General features: G+C 40.3%; 2 protein-coding genes across 16 annotated transcripts in view; one reads left to right on the plus strand and one right to left on the minus strand.

Annotated features, from left to right (window-relative positions):
- The window catches only part of dachs (unconventional myosin-IXb-like dachs), an 80,876-nt gene that overhangs the window by 31,554 nt on the left and 36,742 nt on the right, over positions 1-12,580 (plus strand). For 5 of the 6 annotated variants that reach the window (XM_022799817.2, XM_022799823.2, XM_022799819.2 and 2 more), the window contains 2 exons: positions 2,581-2,810; positions 4,429-4,690. In XM_022799817.2, coding sequence (XP_022655552.1) covers positions 2,581-2,810; positions 4,429-4,690 — 492 coding nt within the window. The remainder of the gene's footprint in view (positions 1-2,580; positions 2,811-4,428; positions 4,691-12,580) is intronic. The other variant, XM_022799816.2, reaches the window with a different exon arrangement.
- Positions 1-12,580, minus strand: part of LOC147756865 (uncharacterized) — a 77,062-nt gene that overhangs the window by 27,434 nt on the left and 37,048 nt on the right. For 6 of the 10 annotated variants that reach the window (XR_015323842.1, XR_015323841.1, XR_015323843.1 and 3 more), the window contains one exon: positions 1,143-1,229. The exons of 1 other annotated variant lie outside the window; for it this stretch is intronic. Coding sequence is in view for 1 of the 9 variants with exons in the window: in XM_086983802.1 (XP_086839928.1) it covers positions 1,143-1,229; positions 6,643-6,767 (212 nt within the window). In the remaining 8 variants the exon portion in view is untranslated. Of the gene's footprint in view, positions 1-1,142; positions 1,230-2,141; positions 2,586-6,642; positions 6,835-12,580 lie in introns of those variants that run through there. 3 more of the 10 variants (XM_086983802.1, XM_086983806.1, XM_086983804.1) reach the window with 3 other exon arrangements.

The raw sequence follows: 12,580 nt of genomic DNA on the forward strand, positions 1-12,580 counted from the left end.
ATTGGTTACCCTAAAGTTAAGCCGTTGATCAAACGATAGGTTCACTATCCAGAAAATAGCATTTAAAAGACTTTCGTTATCGATTGTTGTGCACCTTTGTTAATTTCATTGTTTTCTGTTCCGTATTGCCCCGTATCAGTCATTTATTATTCGTTACGCCTCCCGCGTTCCAACAGAACGCTCTAACCTTCAAAGGGATTGTAGTCACTGCGGTTCACGTTCCGATCATCATCATCGAAAACGCTAGCAGTGACTTACATTCGAATGGTAACTTTGTAATGGCAAACTTTAAGTTATCAGCCATCGTCAGTGGTCATGAGCACTGCTTGTGCTCTTAATGAATTTGTCCAGTAACTGAAGCAACGATTTTTACAGTAACGGTCCGTTTTTCTCGCTCGACTGACCGCGCCCAAAAGGGAGCAAGCTTTTTCGTGTCCTGCTCGAATAATAGCCATCAACTGTGTATAGCTTCATTTGCTAGTCCAGAGTGATACCCTTCTTCCCATAAGCAGTCGACGTTTATCTGTGGTGACAATTACCTTCAACGATATCTTTTCGCACTCAGGTGGAAAAGCTTTAGGATCAGTATACAGAAACAACACCCAATACGAGTGATGTCATAGCTTATACCTACAGCCATACAAAAATGGACTCGAAGTATATCCCAGTAATGGTCGATAAGTTAAAATAGCTATCATAGCCGACAGCTTCAAATGAGAAAAAATTGCAACAAGGTTAGCAACAGCGTATAATTGGTTGTAACTGCTTTGGTCAGTGCAAGCTCATGCGGGTACAGAGGGGTTGCGGGGACCCATGAAGGTTAGCACGACAAGCTGCCATCTATTCGTTCAAGAACGATGACGCTTTTATGCCTTCTTACGATGTCATCATCATATAACTGTTAAATTTACCAAAACAAAGCACTTTTTGCAAGAGCTTACCGTAGAAAATATCTAGCTATCTTTGTCGTCTCATTATCGAAACCTTCTTTTAAACCATTAGTATACGAAATATCATTTCATTGTGCTTAAGATTAGTCATGAGTGAGAGTTATCAAAAGAAGGAAATATATCGGCGACGGAATATTTTTTATTTCCCAATGACAGAAGAACATAAGGTAAAATTCACAACAATTTGCTTACATGAATTTCCTTGAACGTTCTGCCGGTGTCACAGGACAAAGCAAATGGATACTCATTCCGGACGTCCAGTTGCTGACCACGCAATCACTGCGAAGGGCACAAAAACGTTAAGTCCTCTGCGGTATCGGCCTGGGTGTCGGTCGTTACAACATGGCTATGAAAAGTATCTGTCTTAGCCTGATACTAATGCCATTCAGATTGCCATAAATAATCGTCCTATGATGCTAGCAAAGTATCACTTAATCGTAGCGAAGCGATCATGGCTACTGCCTTTTTCACTCGAAATGTTAGATGTATACATTTTTGATAACTTTTATATGTATAAAATTAGAAAACATATATATAGGTTTAAGTTAAATAATTGCAGATCGACTCAAAACGTTGTACGTCAGCGGAACAATGCGTAAGTGCGCGTAATACGTACCTAGAAACGCCTGGGCCAATATCTTGCAACTATTATTATTTTTTTTTTATAACTAGCAAATTGTTTGCTACCTCGTTTCGCTACTTACCTAAGTACAACGATAGCACCGCTAAGGAACACTGACGTTTCGAATCAGTCTGTACTGTCATTCGTTTGTCTTTATTTTTGCATAATTCGACGCTCGACCTTCGATAATTGCGTCCTCAATAAGGGCAGAGCTATAATTTTTGTTATCAGACAGCCTAAATGAGTGAGGCTTATGAATGATAGCGCCTGAATCCCTTGGAACGATCATGCTCCTAAGGGGCATTTCCCGTATAAAGCTAAAGAACGTCACGTATAAGCTACGTGTCAAATGTAGGGAACGATTTAACACAATCAGTGTGAGCTATCCAGCATGAGCCTTTATACCTGGCCCGTTCTGTCGTCGCGGGGACACTGAGCACGTATTGTTAGTACACGCTTGTTTCGATCTGTAGTGGGGTCAAATGGAAGGGTCATAAAAATGGTATAGTAATTGATATCGATGTGTTACCGGTATCGATAGCATTCTCCGGGTGTATTACCACACTTACGAGGGTATAGCTGATAGATGATCTGCATACTAGTGACACATGGCTGCGTTGTTAGTGTCCTACAATCCATAATTGGTAGCGTGAATAGACTTGACGCTTAAAACACACCCTATGATAACAGGGGTCGTAGATTTCGTACTTGTGCCATGAAGGATTTTTACCAACTTGCCTTACGTATTATCTAATTCGAAAAAAAAAAAAAAACACTGTACAGTATATGATCTCCATGTACGTGTTCGAGAAATATACGTATACAGAATGATCTAAATTAGTACGAAATGTTTGCCTATTGGCTAACCCTAGTAGCAATTGCAGACGACAAGCCGATGATAAAAACGCACTATATTAAAAGTTTTGCCATCCCAACTTTTTCGAAATTATCGGGCAGAATTATTGACTTTTAATTGTTACGTTTGTATGATGACTCATGTTCTTGTAGAAACAATCCCGAGTCGTCCGCCGGCAAAACCACCACGTTTTCGTAGCAGCCAATCTCTGGCGGCGTCAAACCGAACTAATAACCTAAACAGTTGTACGAGCGATCGGCAGGCGAGCGATATCGGCCGACACAAGGAAAGCTTTATCAAATTCGGTTACCCAAGTGGCCAGAATGGTCAAGCCCAGGGACGACGCACACCTCCCCGTGAAAATCAACGAAACAAGGATGAGGTTGGTAACATACTTCAAAACTGGACATTTTATGACACTTTACGTTCTGATTTCATAAGTCGAAATCCGCTGGCACATAAGCATATAGTTTTTTTTTTCGTTTAAATAAGCTAATTTAAATGGTCTACTCTACAGCTGTTACTGATTTCGTTGGTTAAACATTTTCTACAGATAATACAAATTTGGGTACAACAAAGGATCAGTTAATATTTATCTAATCCTGTATACATAAGGCTTTATTGCTTCGCCTTGATGGTTACACTCATAACTAACTTGCTACAATTAATCACTATGATCCAGTCGTCTGTTGTTGCTAAACTAAAAAATTGATTGACACTCCCTGTGATACTGCGAACCGAAAACAAACCTAGACAATAAAAAACATTTCTATGCTTCTTTTTCTCTACAAGTGAGGATGCAACATTTTATACTTCTTCAATTGCCTCCCTGTATCATGTTTTCGTTTGTTACGCGGTCCGATTAGTTTCATAATGTTGTGAACCCAACAAAAGTACAAAAAGACCGTGAACTTTTATTATTCCATTGTTATATATTCGTATCTTAGCTTTTTTTTTTTTACTCTGTTTGCCTCTATAGTTCTTATTAGACTTTCTTACTTATTTTTCAACGTTCACGGTCAAACTGCTAGAAAAAAAAAACCTACGTGAGTAGCGTTTTCCCCGTGACGAAGCACCCCTCATTAGAAGTGTTCATTGTAAGCAACAAAATCACTAAAAGTAGCAGAACTTAAATTATTATACATGAAAAGCTCAACTCTTCGCAAAATGGGTTGGCTTTTTAGCGCTCGCCTATGTCGCCATGCCGTGTTCCTGCTCTGTATGGACAGCGGCGTATGCTACGTAGGACAAGGCCCTGCAGCCTGTAGACCAGCTTCTCGGATAAAAGGCGCCATCAACGCTCATTACTAGGGACGAAAATTGTCGTTTACATTACTATGATCACTGCGTAGCACCAGCGTATATACATCAATTAGTCTGTTTCAAAGAAGAGATAACAGAGATGCTTCATTAAGAACGTCTGTTCATACTGAATTCCAATTCCAGTACTTGACTGTACACGTATCCATAACCAAATTGCAGGAGATCTGCAATTTAGTTTCCTTTACATGTTCGCTGGTTTACATATTTTATCTCATTTTACATTGGTTTCCCTGGTTACCATTGCGTTGTTTTGTTGCTATACACTGACGCTGTGTTGCTCGTAATCTTGGTCAGCCATTGTACTCTGGCAGTCAATGGTCAACAGCTAACCATTCAAAGCAAGTAATCTCTCTCATTATAGTTTGAGTACGAAAAAGCATCGCACACTAATAGGAAGTTGGGCCACAACCAATAGGAGGGTAATAATCTTGTTACTATACACCGTCGTTAGCACGAACATGTGTTATAAATTGTTATCTTATCATTGAAACGTTTTATAAACAATATGATAACACTTAAACTAAAATCAAAATTAAATCTGTAGGGTAATCTCCCCTGTGCGACAGTGTTTCCAGTTCGATTGACTTGATTCAAGTAACAGATGAATGATCCACTGTTTTGCTCTGCGTTATTCGATTTTTGCGCTATGTTCTACGACAACATGGAACGGCGTCAAGCAGTCACCTGTATCAAAACATCCTGTAAAGCTGTCCCCGTTGGCATTAGCGTCTTCTATGGAAGGCGTTGAAATCCGTACTCTGGCCTACTTCGGTAGAACAGTGGCTCCACCTACACTGTACGATCATCAAAAACGAGTCTCAGGATTAACTCATCGCGGAATGGCAGATGGGCGCCTTCCCACGAGCAGAGCTCGTGCCAACTCTGAGCTCCCGCATGTTACTAGTGGCTCACTCAGGAGGAAAAAGAAGCCGCGTCCCGGTGAGTGATGTTCAATTTCGAAGCACGTAACATGTACAAGATAGCCTATTCTTCTGTTATCTTCGCTACTTCATGAGCGAGCCGTCAATGATTGTACTGCTTGCAGAACGCAAAAATTTTTTGTAAATACGCTGAATAAGGGAACGTCCGGTTCATTAGATGACATTAAGATGCGTATAGGCGAAACTAAGCATGCCGTTCTTAGAAGGGTTGGCATTACCGACTTGCCATAACGTTGGGCAAGAGTCAAGCAAACAAATGAATGACACATTATTCAATACAGCCTTTACAGAAAAGTTTAGAAATAGGCAAATAGCTTGAAGAGGCCTCTTGAGTCAGCCGATATTACGTATGCTCCGGTCAGAGCAACGTTACGGAGGCGTTTGCTGCGGAATTTCTATAATAAGGCTAAAACAGAAAACCGACAAAACCCTTTTTAATCTGCTCCGCGGGTTTTCGTTGAATCCTTGATTACATATAAAAGCTTCGTAGATCATGTAGCGAGTTTGATTGAGTTATATCTATTGTAACTCAATAAAATCATAGCTAGGCATGTGGAGAATAAAAAAAAAAAAGAAACATAAAGAAGAAGTTTTTTATGCATTGGTTGCTTCTAAAAAAACCATGAACAACAATAACTTCTAAGAAATCACATTTAAATCCACTATAAAAACATTAATCGCGGTGCGTGCTTGAAACTTTTTAGGGTACGAATAAATCGAAATTTGATGTATTTGAAGACGTTTAACATTTTCCACGAAGAAGTAAGGCTTAGTCTACGTTTACTGGGTAAAAAAATATTGAATAGCTAGTAGAATTTCTAGAAATTCAACAGACGCATGTGACATCTCTGACTTACTGTCGTGTGATTTTCCATGAAATAGAGGAGCGAAATTATTTTTAAAAAATTGGCCCATTTTATTTAGAATCGATCAATCTTTCAAGCTTTCACTGATTCCAAACTACATAGAGTTTCTGTGTCTGGTACATATAAAAATAGTGGGCTATGTATCATATCAATCCACGAGCTTTGGAACCTTTTTACTACTACTTTAACCCTACTGATCGAGCTTCTTTCTGTCTATCCATTTGACGAGCATCAGACCGTATCAGTTTGAAGAGTTAACCATGCCAAGTCATACGTGTCGTGTCATAAGGAACTGAATGGGGATTTCTCAAAACGTAACCCGTTTTGTCGAAGTTGTCGGTAAACACCGAGTGAGCCGATGTAACGAGTGAACAGCATGAAGGTGACCTCTGCCACTAGAGGGACAAAATAACCCAGTGCGTCCGATACGCTAAAGACTGTGAATGGTATCGCTACTTCCAGTTTGCAGAAAGGCTGAATATACCTTATAGTCCTCGTGCAAATATCCAGAAATGCTGCGATCAGACTCTGTTTGATGAGTTGTCGACGCATTTCTATTACAGAAAATGTAGCCAAATAAGAAGCCATACACGTCTTCAAAATGTTTATGATTATCTACCTCTTCGAAGTGCGTAAACGTCACAAGCAATTAGGCGACATGGACCGTTAACTTGTTAGCAAAAAAATCTCTGTTCGCATCTGAACGCATCCTTACATACTGTGGCTGAAGAAGCCGATTTCTACAAAAATAAACTGGGTAAAACATCTCATTCACTTGCCCCTATGTTGATATTTTAGACTTTCGATAAAACGGATTTCTTCTTGAACAAGATGGATAAGACCAACTAAAGGCTGACCGCTGCATTTATGGATATCTGTACGAGTGCTATGAAGTACGTTCAGCCCTTCTGCAAACTAGAAAGAGCGATATCATTCACGGTCATTTGCGTATCTGATGAATTACGTTATCTGGCATGCAGTCCAGTGGCAGGCGTTAGCTTCGTGCTGTTCACTGCTCGTTTCGTATTTATCGACGACTTGAAGGAGAAAGCGAGCGGCAAAGACAAGACGATCTATAACGCACCTGCGACTTGGTCCGAACCCTGTGGATCCTGCGAGAAGAATCACCTCCCACAAGCAAATGTACCGATACACTTTCACAGCTCGACCCATAATTTGTGGGACAGGATTGCCGAGCGGAAGAGCCATGACTGCTTCGATGACTAAGATAAAGTTCTTGTCCTTGCTACGGCCGGCTGCTGAATCGCAAGTCGGTCTGAGGGTAAACAATATTACAAAGGCACATGCCTTCAGGCTCAGCTTAATGTCTGGCTTGACCTTACGCTAAAAATCCGAGTATACTTTAAACATTCTATTGCATCTTCTCCTCACCCTTGTGACCTCTCCGAAATTGTAGAGAGCACAGCCGACCGAGGTATTCTGGAGTGCAAATAGATCGGCGAGTTTTTGCGCCTTGACGTAGCGTTTCGTAGAGACAAAATTAGAAATAAGAAAGTATAGTATCTAAACTTTCTGACTCAGACAATTGGTCCTTGTCTTGGTTGGCCAGTGTGACAAATGTGTGCGTCTGCTCCGTATTAATCACGTTAGTGTTGTGCAATCTGTGTACAAATTAACACGGGACTCAAGTGCGGTTTATTCAAGATAGTTCTTTATTCAACTCAATTAGGCAAACGTTTGACACAGACGCTTGTTTGTCTTAGTGTATTGTATTAATCTTCATTTGGTAAAGTTTGGGTCAGAAGAATGGTGATATATTTGGCTGTGATGTTTGAGGACTATAATACTATGACATGGATACCACTGCTTTCAAAGAAGAAATCGACGTCTCGAATTTGTCAAGGTCAGTTGACGCTAAATACGAGGGCTTTAAACACACTACTACTTCAGTGTATTTATGATCTTCTTTATTTAATTATATAATTCCTTATATATCTTTATTTATAAAACCAGCTTAAATTATTCTATATATATATAAGTGCGGCGGCCGGTATTACTCTCTATGTATCTAAATAGATAAGCAGATTTTTCAACAAATATTTTTTTGCAGAAGTGTCATTCCTGAAGGTCATCTTAATTTGATGTGACCACCACCTACCGCGATTATTAGCTTCAATTTAGGGCATAAACATACCCACTAGTCATTTTCTGAACCGTACGTCAAGCAATGTTGATAAATATAAATATAATAAATGGTAAAATATAATAGGAATCAGGACCGATAGCACGCCAAGAGCCCCAAGAAATGCGCAAGTATAAAACAGTCAGAAGGTACAAAGGATCTCCAAAACGCTAGCTATTGTAGCTTATATAGACAACTTAATTGGCGAAAACTATTGTTAATTTTTTTCGTACAAAAGATCTAAATATATCAAGATGATTTCGATGAATTTTTGACATCTTGAAATTTAAAAGCTGTCAAGAATGTTTGTCGCGTGAAAATTGGCACTAACATTTGTATAAAGTTTGTTTTAACGCTAACTTTCTAGTTTGCGATAGAATTGCTACCCCAAGACATTGGTACTGAGAAAATTTTTCTGTGATCTTGTGTGTGTTATATACTAATCGAGTAGAATTTGGAACCGATTCTGACTAGAGCGCGCAGCAAGCATACAGTAAAAAAACATCTTGGACCAACACCTTACCTGTATCTATACGCAAACCTTGAATAGTTGCTTGAGGGTCCCGCCGATGATAGTAATGACAAATAATGAAAAACATCTTGATTACCTCATTTCTAAGCATATATGCTGGGCACCCGCTGGAAAACATACAGACACCTAAATGACTACACGTTATGTCAACGAACGGATGAGAAACTTCGAACGCCATTGTTCTACCAGTCCCTAATTAACTTTGAATTTGGTTAAAATCCTTGTCGACAAAGCAATATTTATGTCACATTCCCTTTCCGGCCGGGATGTATATATATATATATATATATATATATATATATATATATATATATATATATATATATATATATAGTCGGATTTAGATGGCGTTTAAAGGCTTGACGCACTGTGAATAAGATAGACTCGAGCGTAGTGATTTAGAACAGCCGATAGATATTTTAAACTATTCATTATAACCAGCACAGAGAATGATGGGAAAAGACAGAAAGCGCAGCCCACAAAGTAATCAGAGCTTGCAGCCGGCCCTATCAATTGGTACTATCTGGCCTATATCAACGTATGTAAATATAGCTTTTGCTGTCGTAGCTACACATGGTAATCGTCTGATGATCTGTAACAGAACAGAGATTTCGAGTTTTACGTCAAGCTTTGCCGTTGCTTTAGATATGCTCCGCATTTAATCGGTCCGTTAGTAACCCGCTAAGATGACGACTCGTATGGAAGTCAGCGACACTTTAATGCCTACAGACGAGTACAGAAGCAAAAATGGTAGCAAGTGCATGGATCGACGAAGAGCTAGAGAATACGAAAGATGAAAATTCGATTCGAGAAAAGCTACTGGAAGTATTAAGCTACCACTGTAAGCTCTGTAAACCTACTTTGCCTTATTCGTCGATGACCTAACGTAGGTCCACGCTTGGTGACTGCACAAATAAGTGACAACTGAAGTGTCACACGAAACAGCTCCAACACCTGTGGTACCCAAGCACAGGCATGATAAGGCTCATTCCTATGTCTAACAATACAAACTAACCCGTGTGCCTGTGCAACGCGCTAGATACACTTCGTACAATACAGGCACCCTCCTAAAGCACTACTGAAAAGTAAACCTGTCAAAGATGAGATGACTGAAAAACAGTTACGGAAGAGGTCAGCTGAACAATCGAGGTTCATAATCATTCGTGGACGCCAAGCGACAAGAGCCACTCAGCCTAGTTCTACTGAATATTAAATAAACAAATAGCACGTTTCCAGCAAAGGTGTTACTTTGAGCATGCACGTACAGTGATTCAATAATAACAAAAAAAAAAAAAAAAAAAAACAGTTATAACGATTGTGCCCTGTTAAGAGATTCGTTTTTGAGTATTTGTTCGTGTTTGCAATAACTCAGCTGTGACCTATGGCATGTGCTGAGTGGACGATGTTTTGTACCCGATTAACAAATGTCAACACATAGAACAGGACTAGACGCCGTTGTCGATCATAAATGGTCCTTTCGTTATGGACATCGAAACACAGACACAGACCACTAATGCTTTTCTGTATTACTGTATGTATGCCATCGGCTTTAACTAATTTAAACCCGAGCTTAATTCTAGCTCATGGCAATTAGTTGGTGTTTTCCGCTCTACTCTGTTTTACCGAACGCCATCGTCAAAAAACACAATTGGCCTGTTTATGCTTCGAAACGGTAGTCAGGTGTCTCAAAAGCAGTTTTTGCTTACAAACATGTTTCGCACGTAGATTTGGTATGCAGCTATAACTTGGCGTGTAGCCGCTTGTTTGCCTATTGGCTAGAACTAGTGAAGCGAGGGCATATTATACAGTGCGAGGAAAGCGTTTTAGGCGCGATCGTTTGATGGCCACGAGCTTCAACATTGGGGGCCGCGACTTATGATTTAGTGTTCTGTTCGAATCAGGCGGCCAAAAGAAACGAAGTCGCTCTGAAACCGTACGTTGCCATGTACATGTACGGCTAGCAGGACGCAGCACGCTCATAGGATGAGCTATAGATTGAGCTATCGATCATGGGGACGCCAAAGCACTAAATAGCTTCATTCTGAGAATCGTTATGGATGTCTGTATCTAGTAATACCGAATCTGTTTGTTTTATCTTTCGCGCACAAACGAATGCAGGCCAGAGTAACTGTGTGCTTTAACTAAATTCAGAGGACAAAACATACAATCAAGGCTGCCGCGTTTGCGTTTTATTGCCACGATACAGGAATTACGGACGAACGGAATACAAGATTTTTGGGAGATCATTGGGAGGCATATGGCTGTGAAAATTCGATACTCAAGCTGTGAGTGATAGTATCGTTAAGTACTGTTAGTTCGTGGACGATAATTTGTCAAAATTTTAAAAACATAATTCATAATTTAGAAAATCTTACCATTATTACTATCTAAGCTTTATGCATGACTGTCTATCACCTAAAAGGTCTATAATTTATAGTTAGTATAATTTTCAAGAAGTCTAACAAGCCCACTTCACTTTAGACAAGAAAATTCTATTTACTCATTTGTCTCTATGTCGTATTTCGCTAAGAGAATATCGTGACGCACAGTTACGAACGCGACAGCTATGTCACTACCGGCAAAAAACCGATTTAGGTAACGTCTAGTTTCCTATCTTCGCTAGGAATCCACATAAGCTTTTGAATAGTAGAATGGAAACAATAAACTTCTACTAATAACGTTCGTTAGGTATCCATTAAGACACGAAATAACAGCAAGATTTCCAGTACTCATAAAATGGATGATTCGAAAAAGGCTCCGTTTAGCTAAAAGAGCTTCGAAAACAGTATAGAAAAAGCAGAGCGTTTTCTAACAACAATCGATCACCAAATATCCGTGAGCGTAGCAAGTGTTATAGCTGTTGGCGGAATAGTCTGTTAAGCCTTTTCGATCTTTTCCGCACTGGAAGTACATACGCCAACGAGAATATACGGTCGGAGACAAACGGCAAGGCAAGAAGTCTTCTTTATGGCGATCTTCATTGTTATCCTACTTACCGAAGAAATGGAGGCTATTCGAACTACGCGCATACAGATATTCGGTCCTATAGTTAGCCAGACGTTACTGCTAGATCTAAGACAAGTAGTCAATGGACAACCCGTTGCATAGCGGCTAGCCCAGTCATTCGTATCGAGAAACACACACGCCATGCATACTTAGATACAAGTGCATTTGTAGTTTCTTGATACAAATACAGAATGGCCACAGCGCAATCTAGCGGACGCATCTACACGCGACGGGTCGTCGCAGGGACGGCCCGCCGCAGGGACGGCCCGCCGCTGCTAGCGCCGACGGCGTTCGAAGTTGGAACACTTCGAACGAAAAAGAAGAGAAAAGGAAAAATGTGGAAAAGCCGAGAAATCGATTATCGCATAATAATTTCAGATGAAAGATTTGCGACAGTTTATAGTCTGGCCTGAACACCGTTGCCAAAAGACAGGCGGGATAGCATCGAAATAATGGCCAGTACGAAAGCAACAATAATCGTTGATATAACTACAGTGTCGCTGACATGACTCGAGCATGCCGCCCGTCCGCCGGGATTGCGTCGCCAGCGTCAGAAACAAGAGTAAACGCTGAAGTGAAGCAAATGAAGCTTTGACGTCGAACAGAGTCGGCGCTGTTATTGATAAACGTCGCGCTGATAACGATGAGAAGCGTCGATGGCCGCAGAAACGCGGTGGATAAGTTTGTAGCAGCGGTAAAGGCAGCAACGACAGTATCTAGATATTTTCGCCCCGGTGTTTGATAGAAGGAGATGGACGAGACCGTCTGATTCAGATCGGATAGCGAATGACAGGGAATGCCGAGAGAAGAAGGGTCGAAGCAGTCAGCGAGCAGAAGTGCAGTTGTTCTCTTCTCATAATATATCTTCGGGTCCATTATCAGCCCCTGCCTGATCCTCTAATTATACTGCTATAGTATAATATGTGATTCGGACGACACATGTCGATGGTTGAACGACGGGGCGTATAGATAGCTTTGCCGCTAAAATCTGTTTTTCTGCGCAATTAGCTAGCTATTAACAAGTGGCGGCAATGTTATAATGCGTTGAATCTCTCCAGACATGGCACATAATACATATTTGTTGAGAAGTGAATAATACCATAGAATATTAACAATATAGGATCAAATCAGAGAAAACAATAAAGGATGATCGATTACATTAAACTATATATATATATAGCCATAGACCTGACTGATTCTGTTGCCTATTAACATAATAAGTGGGTTAAAATGTTGTTTTGATAGCTTGTCTGAATGGGAGAAACCCATTTAGTATTGAGAATATCACATTAGCCCGAACAGCTAAGACGAATTGGTCAAACATCTTGCAGCTCTTGCGTA

The sequence above is a fragment of the Varroa destructor genome, unplaced genomic scaffold (genome assembly GCF_002443255.2).
Source record: "Varroa destructor unplaced genomic scaffold, Vdes_3.0 BEIS01000003.1, whole genome shotgun sequence".
In the NCBI taxonomy this organism is placed as follows: Eukaryota; Metazoa; Arthropoda; class Arachnida; order Mesostigmata; family Varroidae; genus Varroa; species Varroa destructor.